This window comes from Manacus candei, unplaced genomic scaffold (assembly GCF_025592945.1).
Source record: "Manacus candei isolate 608988 ecotype Guabito, Panama unplaced genomic scaffold, ASM2559294v1 h1tg000079l, whole genome shotgun sequence".
In the NCBI taxonomy this organism is placed as follows: Eukaryota; Metazoa; Chordata; class Aves; order Passeriformes; family Pipridae; genus Manacus; species Manacus candei.
Genome location: NW_026138127.1, coordinates 419,151 through 431,148, shown reverse-complemented (window position 1 = coordinate 431,148; position 11,998 = coordinate 419,151). Strand labels below are relative to the sequence as shown.

The 11,998-nt window shown below is 39.9% G+C and overlaps 1 protein-coding gene across 1 annotated transcript; it reads left to right on the top strand.

Moving 5' to 3' along the window:
- The first annotated feature begins 877 nt into the window (after window positions 1-877).
- On the top strand, window positions 878-10,624 carry LOC127481490 (fructose-1,6-bisphosphatase 1-like). The gene is made up of 7 exons (XM_051810848.1): window positions 878-1,089; window positions 3,472-3,634; window positions 5,298-5,390; window positions 6,412-6,555; window positions 7,786-7,923; window positions 9,107-9,226; window positions 10,201-10,624. The coding sequence occupies exons 1-7, from the start codon at window positions 920-922 to the stop codon at window positions 10,390-10,392; spliced, it is 1,020 nt and encodes a 339-aa protein (XP_051666808.1). The 5' UTR covers window positions 878-919; the 3' UTR covers window positions 10,393-10,624.
- The last annotated feature ends 1,374 nt before the right edge of the window (window positions 10,625-11,998 follow it).

The window sequence follows — 11,998 nt, the reverse complement described above, 5'->3', positions numbered from 1 at the left end:
GCAGCAAAACTTGATTTTGCTGCAAAAACAGCTAGTCTGGAATCAAAAGAAACTAAGGAGGGTCTAGATTCCCTTGCAGCAGTATTTGTATGAGCGGCATTAATTTCTGACTTTTGAAGTGGAACTCAACCTACATCTTTCTATTGAACAGACTTGGAGAATTTGTTATAAAAATCTCATTGAGTCCAGCTGCCAGCGGCTGTTTCCTTGCAGCTTTTATATAGTGTGGGATATTTTGGGGCACATGGGATTAGCATGATCTCTGTACACAGAATAAGTTAATACTTGATGGAATCGGTTACTAAATGTGTGTTTTTCCTGTACTGATGGGTCAGGATAAGAACATTCCTGTGAGGCAGAAAATACTAACCTTACTTTGTAGACTGTGTGCAGTTCACCATAACCCACATGCCACATGCAGTTTTGCAATCAAGTGGTGAAAGAAGCGGACTTCTGAATTTTTGGGCACGCTTCCAAGAGCGTTAGCATTGAAGCGTGACCATTGCAAACACTAAGAGCTACCAGTACCCCTGTCTCGACTGACTTTCTGTGCCGTTCACATAACGGATGCTCAAAGCATCCTTCCCCCGCCTCTACCCCCACAATGTAAAAGAGTGAGATAAGATTAGGTTTTAAAAAAAAAAAAAAAAGAAAAGAAAAAAAGAAAAAAAAAGGTATATTTGCGGGGATTGGGGTTTCCCCGCCTCTATTCCCCGATATTTTAGAGAACCGGGGGGATGATGAGATGGGCTCCCGCTTGTCATTCCCACCCCCGTCCCGCCTTCCTGCAGCCCAGCGGTGTGGGGGTGGTGGGGCCGGGGCCGCTCCCCGCCCATGGCCTCGCCCGTGTCCCCGCCCCGCCCCGCTGGGGCAAGTGGCGGCGGCGGCGGCCTCGTCCGCAGTGTCGCCCGCCGCCACCATGACGGACCGCTCTACCTTCGATACCAATGTCATCACCATGACCCGCTTCGTGATGGAGGAGGGCAGGCGGGTGAAAGGCACCGGGGAGTTCACGCAGCTCCTCAACTCCCTCTGCACGGCCATTAAAGCCATCTCCACCGCCGTCCGTAAAGCGGGCATTGCCAACCTGTGAGTCCCGGGATGCACCCCGCACCTTCCCGCATCCCCGCGGGTCCAGGAGTGCCTCCGGGGTGGCGGGGATGGGAATGGGGATGAGGGTTACCAGCAAGGTCTGTGAGTGGGGTTGCATCAGCCCACCCAGTTGTAACTCCATTAGCATCTTGGTTTCTTGATTTTCTCAAGTAATACATTTCCTATGACTTTTTAATAGTATTAGGCATGCAGTCTTTGAGCGATGTCTCCCAGTAATAGAACTTCATGCAAACCTTCAGCAAGTTTGGGTGCTTTGAACCATAAGACCAAACAAAGAGACTGAAATACAAAGCCTGTCAAAATATAGCTGAATTATTGCTCATTGCATATTGCTTAGTATCAAAGCACCATTTTATGCTTTGAGGTGTTTATCAAATTCGGTGTGGCTTTTTTCCTATTACATCATAGCAAGTAGAGTTTCTCCGTGAAACTTTGGATGTCTAAGGCTTTTAGAAAGGGCACTGGTTAGGAATAGTAGTGTCTGTAATCAACCAGCCAGAGGGAAGTTGCTCTGGAGATGCATCATTAGGAAATTAGAACTCTTGAAATGTGAAATAACTGAAACTGGTTGTAGGTAACTAATCCTCCTAAGTATTTTACTTATTGTTCGTACGTCCAGTTGTCTGTTGATCAGGGCATTAGACATGGGCAGCTTCAGCACTTACTGGAAACTGTAAAGACAAAATGGTTTTGCCTCTACAAGCCATGCAGTGGAAAATATAAGAAAAAGGCAAAAATCCTCCACTTTATGCATGTTTGAACTATTTTTCTATTTTGACTTCAGATATCATGTAACTGTGATAATTTTTAATTGTTATGTGCTAACCCTTTCATGACTATTGGTAAAGACCACAGGGTTTCCTATCTGTAACCTGATTTGTAAGTCTAAGGTCCCATTCCTTTTGTGTCCTACATGTGTGTCTCTTGACAGCTGCCCACAGGTTCAATACCTGTGCAAATAGACTTGCCTTATCATATGCAGTGGGTTTGACTCTCCAGCAGTGCTGAGGTGCCAGGCTTCAAACTCATAAGCCTCCTTGAGCAGTGCATCTCCCACTGTGGGACTGCGTTTTATAACCAGGACATTGCTTTGCTGTTGGGGAATGTGAACAAATAGGGATCACTGGAATCCATTTCTTTGGACCCAGGCTCAACTATATGCTTAGAGCTGCCCAGCAGGAAAGGTGCAGAACAGCTGGGGAAGATGTACAGACCCTTCCCAGCTTCAGGCCCCACAGTGGACACTCTGCCTTCCCCACCCGGGAGTCCCCAGCGGGCAAGATGTGAGAGCTGCTGCTGTGCCTCCATTCCTAAAACACTGTGTTCAGAGTACATTTTTTTTCTAAAAGCACTTTCACAATTGCAGGAAAATGTTCAAGCCACTGTAACAAAGAGAGAGAGAAAAAGACAGAAATTTTCTTTCTCTCACACATTAAACTGAAGAAATGCAATGCATTCCTAAAGTAATGTGTTCAGTGTTATTAAAAAAACCCTGAAATACCAGTGTTCAGTGTGATCAATGAACCACAGCTGAAGGGAGTAAGAGTCATCTGAATGTATGCTGGCTATTGTTTTTCTCTTCTAAGAATTAAACTTCCCCTTTCTTGGTTTTGCATGCTTTCAAAATCACCTGTCATATGGTCTTTGGTACTTCCAGATGCCAGATGGTTTGATTCTGGTTAGCTCATAGTGTTTTATTTGTGTTTCTTATTTGTATTTTTCTGTTCTTTTCCCAAGGAAATGTTTACTACTTAAAATCAAAACTGAAAACAATGAACCATAAAAAAGCTGATTTATCTGTGAGCAAAGTTTTTCTGCTGCAATTTGCACATCATATTGCTAATCAGGAGTCTGTATGTATATTACATACAGAAGTCATAGCATAACTTGTGTCATAAGATTCACACATATATTCATATATATATATATATAATATATATATATAATACTTTTAAGTATAAGTTTTCTAATGAAGTCTTAGGAGCCTAGGATTCAGGGACAGTATTTAAGTCTTGAAGTTAAGAGGTCATTAAGAAGCACAATTGTAATTCAGCCTTCACAGCCTGCTCCAGTTGTGTTTGCTCCAGTTCAGTAGTTTACAAACTACTGAAAAGTGATTCTTTGTTTTGTATTCCTCGCATTCAGCAGCTTCTAGATTTGCCACCACTGCTAAAGTTAACAGGTCTCAGCAAGAGTTCACTGGACAGTAAATAAAAAGCAGGCTTAGAGGGCTGAGGTATCATCTAAAAGTGCTCTATATTTTACAGAGGTTTTACAAGTATATGTTTGCCAGAAACAGCACACTTTGGAAGACAGTGCTCCGTTCTCATGAAATGCTCTCTCTTGCTGTTGCTCTAGCTATGGAATTGCTGGGTCTACTAATGTGACAGGAGATCAAGTAAAAAAGTTGGATATTCTTTCCAATGACCTGGTGATTAACATGCTCAAGTCATCCTTCAGTGCATGTGTTATTGTGTCAGAAGAAAACAAAGATGCTGTGATAGTGGAAACTGAAAAACAGGTTAGTAGCTTTAAAAGTTCTCCCTGCTTGATTTCAGATCAGCCTTTAAAGCTGTGTTGCTTCAGATCTGAGAAACTAAAACTTGCTAAAAGTTTCAGAAAACAGGTACTTTCCTATATTGGCAAATGAAGGTGGAGCGGGTAGGTGGAGAGAGTGTGAGTCAACATCTGTCCTTTCTATCATTTCGGCTCTCCAGACTGATGTTTGTTGTTTTCATTTTTTTTCTCTGTTGTTCCTCCCCAGCTTCCTTTTTTCCCCACCTTTTACTTGTTGTGGAAGAAATGTTTCTTTGTACCCCATCTGATCTCTGGAACTATGCTCTGAGTCAGTCAAGCCCTGTTGTAAAGTCACTTTGTCAGTAGGACACTGAGGAGCTGTTCTATGCAGGACAAATATTGAGGTCTTTAATTCAGACAAATTCTCCTCGAAGCCCCTGAAAGACTTACAAACAATGAAACAAAAGTAATTTTTGCATATTTATTATTTATGTTGACAAATCTGCATGCATTTCTTGAGGGGTAGTTCCTTTTTCCTATCTAATATTTTGATGTGATCATGTAAAAATTTGAGTAAAAAATTAGTAAAAATAAATGATTAAAGCATAATTTGAAAAGCAGTTCTTTCTTTCTCTTCCTGTTGAGAAATCTTCAAAGTTGATTTTATAGACATTGCATGAACACAGATTGCCTTAGGTCTGAACAAATATTATCAACAATTCTCAAAGATCACTGAGGGAGGCTCAGTGTTAATGCTTTTCTAAATTAAATATGAACTAATATGGTGTTTTTATCAATTCCTACCCAGAATTCCTACTTGCAGAGTAAAGCATGGCTGGATTTAAATAAATTTCTGGCATGCAGGATAAATTCAAATGAAAAGTGAATAAACACTCTTGTTATACATTATTACTAACACGACTGTGAATAAAATAAGGGGGGGAACAAGATACTTAAAAGGTACAGTTAACTCAACTTTTTACCCTGTACTGGCAATTTCCTATACCTACAGGAATCCTTAATCCAACAATAGACAGGGACCATTTTTTTTGAGTCCCCAAAAGCCAGAGCAAGACCAGCCTGACTAAGGTAGTTTCTGACCACATGTGCTTCAGAGCACAGATAAAGTGAAATGTATAGTTTAGGCATGTCATCTGTTAAAGGCCTTTTTAACATCTCTGATTTTTAGCTCTATTTGAAAAAGGCTGATCTTCATTTGTCTTTTTCCTTATGATTCAGAAAGCCATGTTGTTACAGAAGAGCAAGTGCAGTTTAGCTTAGATGATAGATATTACAGGATGTCTATTAAAATGGATTGACTTTAATTGCATAGATGAAGCTAAACTAATAATTTTAAAGTATTCCCATTTTTTTACTTCATATTAAAAATTGTGTAGGAAAACTTCACCTTTCCTGTGTCATCATCTGCTAGGTACTTTAAAAATTTCTCAGCCTCTGCTTTGTTACAAATCACAGTTATAATCAAGAATGAAATTGGAGCCAAAGAATTCCTAACAGTTGAATTCAGTTCCTTTATAATCTATAAAAGCATTTTAGCTTGTAGTGCTGTGTAAGTCTTTGAGAAAATTTATCTCCTGGAATGTTTTTATTTGGGGAAAGTGGGTAAATAATGTCACTAATATAGTTCACTCTCTTGTATTTTCTAGGGTAAATACATAGTCTGCATAGATCCTCTGGATGGTTCTTCAAACATTGACTGTCTTGTTTCCATTGGGACCATCTTTGCAATCTATAGAAAGGTAAAATGCTTTCATGTAAGATAGGAAAAACTGTTACTGTGCCTCTTTTGATGAAGTATAATTGTGTGGGAAGACTTAATAAAATCTAACTAGACTTGTTTGTAAAAGAGACTTTCAGAGCCAGCTTTAAGTTAAATCTACTATTTCACAGACACTTGTATAAAACATTTGTGAAGGATTTGCATTAGTCTCTTAGAAGATGAAATACCTATATGTACATAGAAGCCTAGCTGATATTTAATTAGCCAGCTAAAGCAATTACCCCTTGCAAACAGATCACAGCTTAGGTTTCATGAGTATTTGTCTTGAGACAAAATACCATGTAGTTGTCATCCACTTGGGGAATGTGCTTTCAGGTTTTCTTGTTCTCTCTATTAATAGTCCTGTTAGCCTGAGGAGAGTCTTCAAACACAGGCCAGAGCTGAAACACGTCGTGTGCATTTGAAGTGTCTAATTCAATCTGAAAGGCAGAACCTTGTCTGGAGGAGCTTGAAATACCAGACTTAACAGGTCACAACACGGGGTAAAAATTAAGTCAGATAAAACACACCCAATTGTCCATTTCAATTATCTTTTGTGTGTTGTCATATATCCCAAAGTAGCTATTTTTCAGCTTCATTTTTGTATGAAGCAAAAGAAAACAAAGTACTTTCTGTCTGCTTTGAACTCAGTGAGTCATGTTTCATTTCTTGCTTTTCAACTGTGCGTCAGAGTTTTTCTCTGAGCTGTGTTCATCATCACCTACAAGGAGGTACACAGCTCTTTATTATCTCCTTAATCCTTTCCTGCTTCCTGCATTCCAGCTAGACTTATACAAGAGCATTTCTCTATCCATGTGTTTGTATCCTCAATATAATTTGTATTTGTGCATCCAATAGGAATCTCAGTTGTGGCTCATGGAAGCATTTGTGCTACCTCGTGTTTAGATGTGGAGTACAAGACTGGTCCCTATCACAGGTAGTCTAGTTATGTACCAGCAATCGAAATGAAGTAAAATGGACTATGCTCCTTCTTATTCTAGGCCTCCCCTTCTGAACCTACTGGGAAAGATGCTTTACAACCTGGGCGTAATCTTGTGGCAGCTGGTTATGCTCTCTATGGGAGTGCCACAATGCTGGTACTGGCCACTTCTACTGGAGGTGTCAACTGCTTCATGCTGGATCCGGTGAGAATGTCATCTGTTTCTTTGTTTCTGTATTAGAGGTAACAAGGTACTGTCTATAAGAAGTTTTTGTCCCCAACAAAATCAAACAAAGGAGCAATTTTCAGGCTAACATGAAGCAATGACGTATAAGTGTGCTTGTGCTTGTACTTATAACCCATCAACAATAATGTCAAGGGACTTACATTGTGCCGGCCCACTGCAGTACTGCTATGTGTGACTCAACAACAGGAAGACAGCTAAGCCAGCGGGGCAAATACACAGCGTGTATAATCATGTGATACTGAAAATGAACTGGTTTCTGCAGTGCAGAATGCCCTTTAAGCCTTATTTGTCTTTTCCTTAATGCTAAGACCTTAATAAACCAGAGGAGCAGAAATATTTAACCTTTTTTTGTGTTTTCAGATCCCACTATGGTGTCTAAAAGAGTAAGTGATGTGTGTAGGTGCATTTGACATTCTAGCATGTGTTTACTATATGAGTTTTAAAATAAAAGTTATGCTGATCACAGCAGAAAGTGACCTTGCTTGTTTTTTGTTTTTTGTTTGTAATCAGTCAGGCTGTGCCACCTGCTGGTCTTGAATTTTTATAACCCACAGAGGTCAAGCTGCAGGAAATATAACTTGGTGCTCTTTGTTTAGTAGCAGCTTAAGCAGATGCATGTATTTGTGTCTATATCCAGGTAACAGATTTAACTTTGAGCATGCATGCATGTTATTTTGTTTACTGTTAGCACTGACTTAGAAATTTACTATAGAGAAAACTAAACAGACCAGCCCTTGGTCATAGAGATTGGCTTTCTTGACCACAGGCTTCCAAGCTAAAATGAACTGGAATTTTTTGATATCTACAGCTATTTGAAGATGCTTATGCATTGGTTCAACAAGCACTCTCAGTTTCCAAACTCCTCAGAACTGTACATTTATTGTAAGTCTAACAAATGAGTGGACAGCTAAACAAATTTACAGACGGCAGCAATTTTTGGCATAGAAAAAGAATAGATAGCTTGGAATGGTAGAATGAAGAAGCTTGTATGAGCCCAGGATTCGTGCTCTGTCTGTGTTTTATGCATGTGGATTGCAAAGACCATGTTTTTGTAGGTACCAAATTATTTTTAAAAATTGGCAGTTGTAGTAGATTTTTATTAAATTATGTGTATTATTGGGTTTTACCTTGGTTTGTAAATAAATGAGCAATTAATGTTAACAAATAGTTTTTCTTTCTTATCATTAGGCGATTGGAGAATTCATTTTGGTGGAAAGGGATGTGAAAATAAAAAAGAAGGGAAATATCTACAGTCTCAATGAAGGCTATGCTAAATATTTTGATCCTGCAGTCACAGAGTATCTCAAAAAGAAAAAATTCCCTGAGGTAAAAGATACTGTTTCAGAGAAATTTTCTGATGACAAGCAACTTTCATGAGTTCCAACTTTATGATCAATCACTCTCTCATGCACTGCTCACAACTTGTTTTCCTTTGCTGTCTGTTTATAATGTAACCTGATGTAGGACTGATAATGACAGGAGTAGTTGATGTGGCCAGATATTTCATTATTTTTTAGTACTGCACTGCACCTTTTTTACATTTTTTTCCCTTTCTTTCTTTTTTCTTTTTTTTATCTTCCTTCCTGGAGGGGGCCCAAGTAATGGTACTGGGGACAAAACTGGGCATTTGGTAATCAAACAGAGAAGAAGGTTCATCTGATGATGAAGAAGGTTTATTGACATGTTAGATTGCTGCTTCCTCACAGCAACATCCGAGTAGATGGAGAACTGAGTGGAGATGGCAGTGGGTCATTGCTCAGTGGTAACTCAAGCTGGGTCCTAAGGGTGTCTCTCTCTTGGAAATCTAGTGTAGTTTTGAGGTCTGCTTTGTGACTGTGCAGCTTCCTGGTGTCAGGAGTCCCAAAGCTCCAAGGAGTGCCCATAAAAGCATGTCTGCTCTCATGCCTTACTTATGTCATCACTGGAGTTATTACTTTGACACTTCCTACTGTTAAGTGGTAGTATCCCTTCCTAACTTCCTGACCTTGCTTTGAAAAAAGACTGGTGTTTTCATCTAATATTTTCCCAGGCTTAAGATGTTGTTTATTTAGAAATTAAATTACTCTCTGGAGTATAATACCGGTAGTCAACTATTAACTTTTTCTCAACAAAAAGTTGTAGAAGCCTGCAAAAATGATTGGAAAAAGTAGGAAAGATCACATCTTTTGCTCTTTGATATTTTTTTCTGCTATAAAAGACAAACCCCCAACATTAATTCCTAGCACTTGATTTTTTTTGCTACTGTAAATCCAGCATTTTCCAAGGGTGAGAGCTGAGATGCATTTTCTGTTGTTGACATTACTGCTCATCTATGCTGAATTCTTCTGTCAGTCCTTTTCCTTGGATTTTCTTAGTTAGAAAGTGAAGAGGATACTGACATATTCTCCGAAACTACTTCGAATATTATCAATCAAGCACAGTATGGAGACATTAGATGTTAGGACTGCTAAAGGGGAGAGGTTGACTTGGTATGCTCAAAAGTTACTTTTCTTTAAATGTCTTTCTGTAGGATGGCAGTTCACCATATGGTGGGAGGTACATAGGATCTATGGTGGCTGATGTGCATCGCACACTGGTGTATGGAGGAATCTTTCTGTATCCTGCTAACTCCAAAAGTCCCAAAGGAAAGGTAAACCTGAATAAACCCAGTTACATTATGTAGACATTTCACTATCAAGATCAATATTTTTGTTGCAGAACCTGTGTTTAGTAACTGGTAGCTTGCATTTCTTGTGTGTGGATATGGCCCCCCTTTGCACGCTGTCACTTGTCAGACACATATTTTAAGGCCACTGCTAACCTGTTTCAGCTGCACTGACTTTTCTTTATCTGCAAACATATCTGGATTATGGAACATACCAGGAGATGCGCTGTTCGAACAGGCTTCTCTGTACCATCTCAGCTGAAAATGTGCTGGCCCCAATCAAGCAGAACATTACAAAGCAAACAATCCATACAACCCTGAGATTCCTGTTACAAGATATTTTGTAAGAAGCCTAAATGTAGTTGGCCATTAGGAGAAGCTCTGCCAGAGAGAAAACCATCTGCATATTGTACTTGGTAAGAGGGCCTCATCTGGAGGAACTGTGCCTGGCTTTCTCTGCAGCAGGTCAGTCTGATGGTCAGTCAGGGAAAATCGCATGCTTATAGGCTGACAGGGGCACTGTTTATTCAGCAAAGACCTTTCATCTGTTTTGTAATTGTCCGTAAATTATTGCTTCAGGTTGCAGATAATATGCAGTTATTCATTAGAGAAACCTAGTGGCACACTCAGGGCCAGTGTTTTCCTTTCTTTTCACACAGTCCTGTGTGGTCTGCTGCCTTGTTAATGGCTGTGTTGAACTTGCAAACTTTATCTCTCTGTAAATAGCATAGTGCAAACATGAGCTATGAAGAAAGAACTCAAATTGGGCAAATCCAGCATTCACTGTGTTTTGTTTAAAAGAAAAATTGACACAGTTTCATTCTTGAGTCAAAGTTTATATGAAATAAAGAATGCTTGTAACATTGACTGATTTAAAATCAAATGCTAAATATATTTACATTTCATGATTTTCAATGTTGTCTGGGCTGACTACTGCCAATTTGACTTTTGTCTTCTAGCTGAGACTGCTCTACGAATGCAATCCTATGGCTTTTGTTATTGAGAAGGCTGGAGGAATAGCAACAACTGGACACCAAGCAATATTAGATATAGTGCCTGAGGATATCCACCAGAGAGTGCCTGTTGTCTTGGGATCTCCTGATGATGTAAAGGAGTACCTTGAAATAGTCAAGAAGCATTCAGCTAAGTAAAGAAAGCTTGCTGGAATCACTGTGCAGAGGGGAAGAAATGTCTTATAGCTGAACCAAAGAACACACTGCAGCACTGTGAAGTTGAACTGTCTGACCTCTATAGCAAAAGAGCAAATAAACCATATTTTCATAAGATTTTTTTAAAGTGAAATCTTGTGTAATTACATTATGCAGTGGAAGGCATTGAAAGATTGTATTAAATAAAGCATTAAAGGTTAAAGCAATGAAAAAATATGTTTTCTTTTTCATTTGTCACTTGTGATTACATGAGAACCATTGTGTTGCAAGGAAATACTGTGTTGCATTCAATAACTAGGGGGAAAAGACTCCACTTTCTCAGACAAGTTACAGACTATCACCAGTGTATCTGACTCTGTCCTCTTGAGACTGTCCTCTTCTAAAAATCTTGTGAGGAATACTCAGCAGCCTCTTACAGTGAGTGACCTTTTCTGGGCTGATGTCTAGATCCCAGAAGTTGCTCAGTGTACTTTAGTCTCGGTTTGCTCTGACTAGGAATTTGTGAAACATGTGCATTAGTATATGTTGTTTCTGACACATACTATTAATATTGACAGTTGTCACTCTATCAGATCCAGTTACACAAGGATGGAAAATGCCATGTTGGGGGACGTGGGGGGGTTAATTGGATAAGGAGTATTTGTAGACAGCTTGTACATAGAGTCTGCTGTGGTGAGCTGGCTATCTTTGCCAGAAATTAACCTGCTTACTTGATGAAAACATGAACCCATGTGTTGCTAGCAACGCCCCCCCCCAGCTGTTCTTTGTATTATTTTGGGATTGTGGATTACCATGGAAAAGGATTCTGCCATGCAAGCAGCAGGAAGGTTCGAAATCACCACAAAGTGTACTGACATTCAATATGCTGATTCAGAGCATGCTGCTGGGAACAGAACTCTAGTGCTTAGAAGCCAGATGCCTGTCCACCTGTCTGGATACAGGTTATGGCTGTGACTCACAAGCTTTTTGAATTAATTGAAATCTGCAAACCTTTGATATTTCTCACTGCCCACTTACCTTCGCCAAACTCAAATTAAGGGACATGTGGAGGTTTCTGTGGGTAGACTGGCAGCAAACACTGACTCAATCCATGGTCTGGGAGGCCTTGTCTGTGCGTACCATGAACTGTAAACCTGCCTGCTTGAGGATCTTGCATATCAGTGCAAATAGCCTGACTGAGCCTGGTTCTTCTTGTAAAACAAGAAGAGAGTGGGGGGAAACCTGGAGCCTATGGTGCCAAAGGCATGCTCTGTGAGGGCTCACACAGAAAAAAACCTAGGACCCTTGTTCTGACAGGTCACTTGAGGCATTTGGAAGCATATTGTCAAACCTTAGACAGCTGAATAAATGCATCTCCAAATTGACAAGGGACAAGATATTTCTGACAGGGGCTGAATGGCCTAGTTTCCGCAGAAAATGTTTCTGATGAGGTTTTGCTTGTGAAGACAGAGCTTTCAGGGACCTGAGCCCTTAAAGGACTGTGACAGTGCTGGCCATAGTCAGTTTGAACTACAGTGCCTCAATAGTGTGTTAGCATGACTTGGCAGACAGTATCCACAGCAGCCATTTTTGTCTAATTACAGTAATT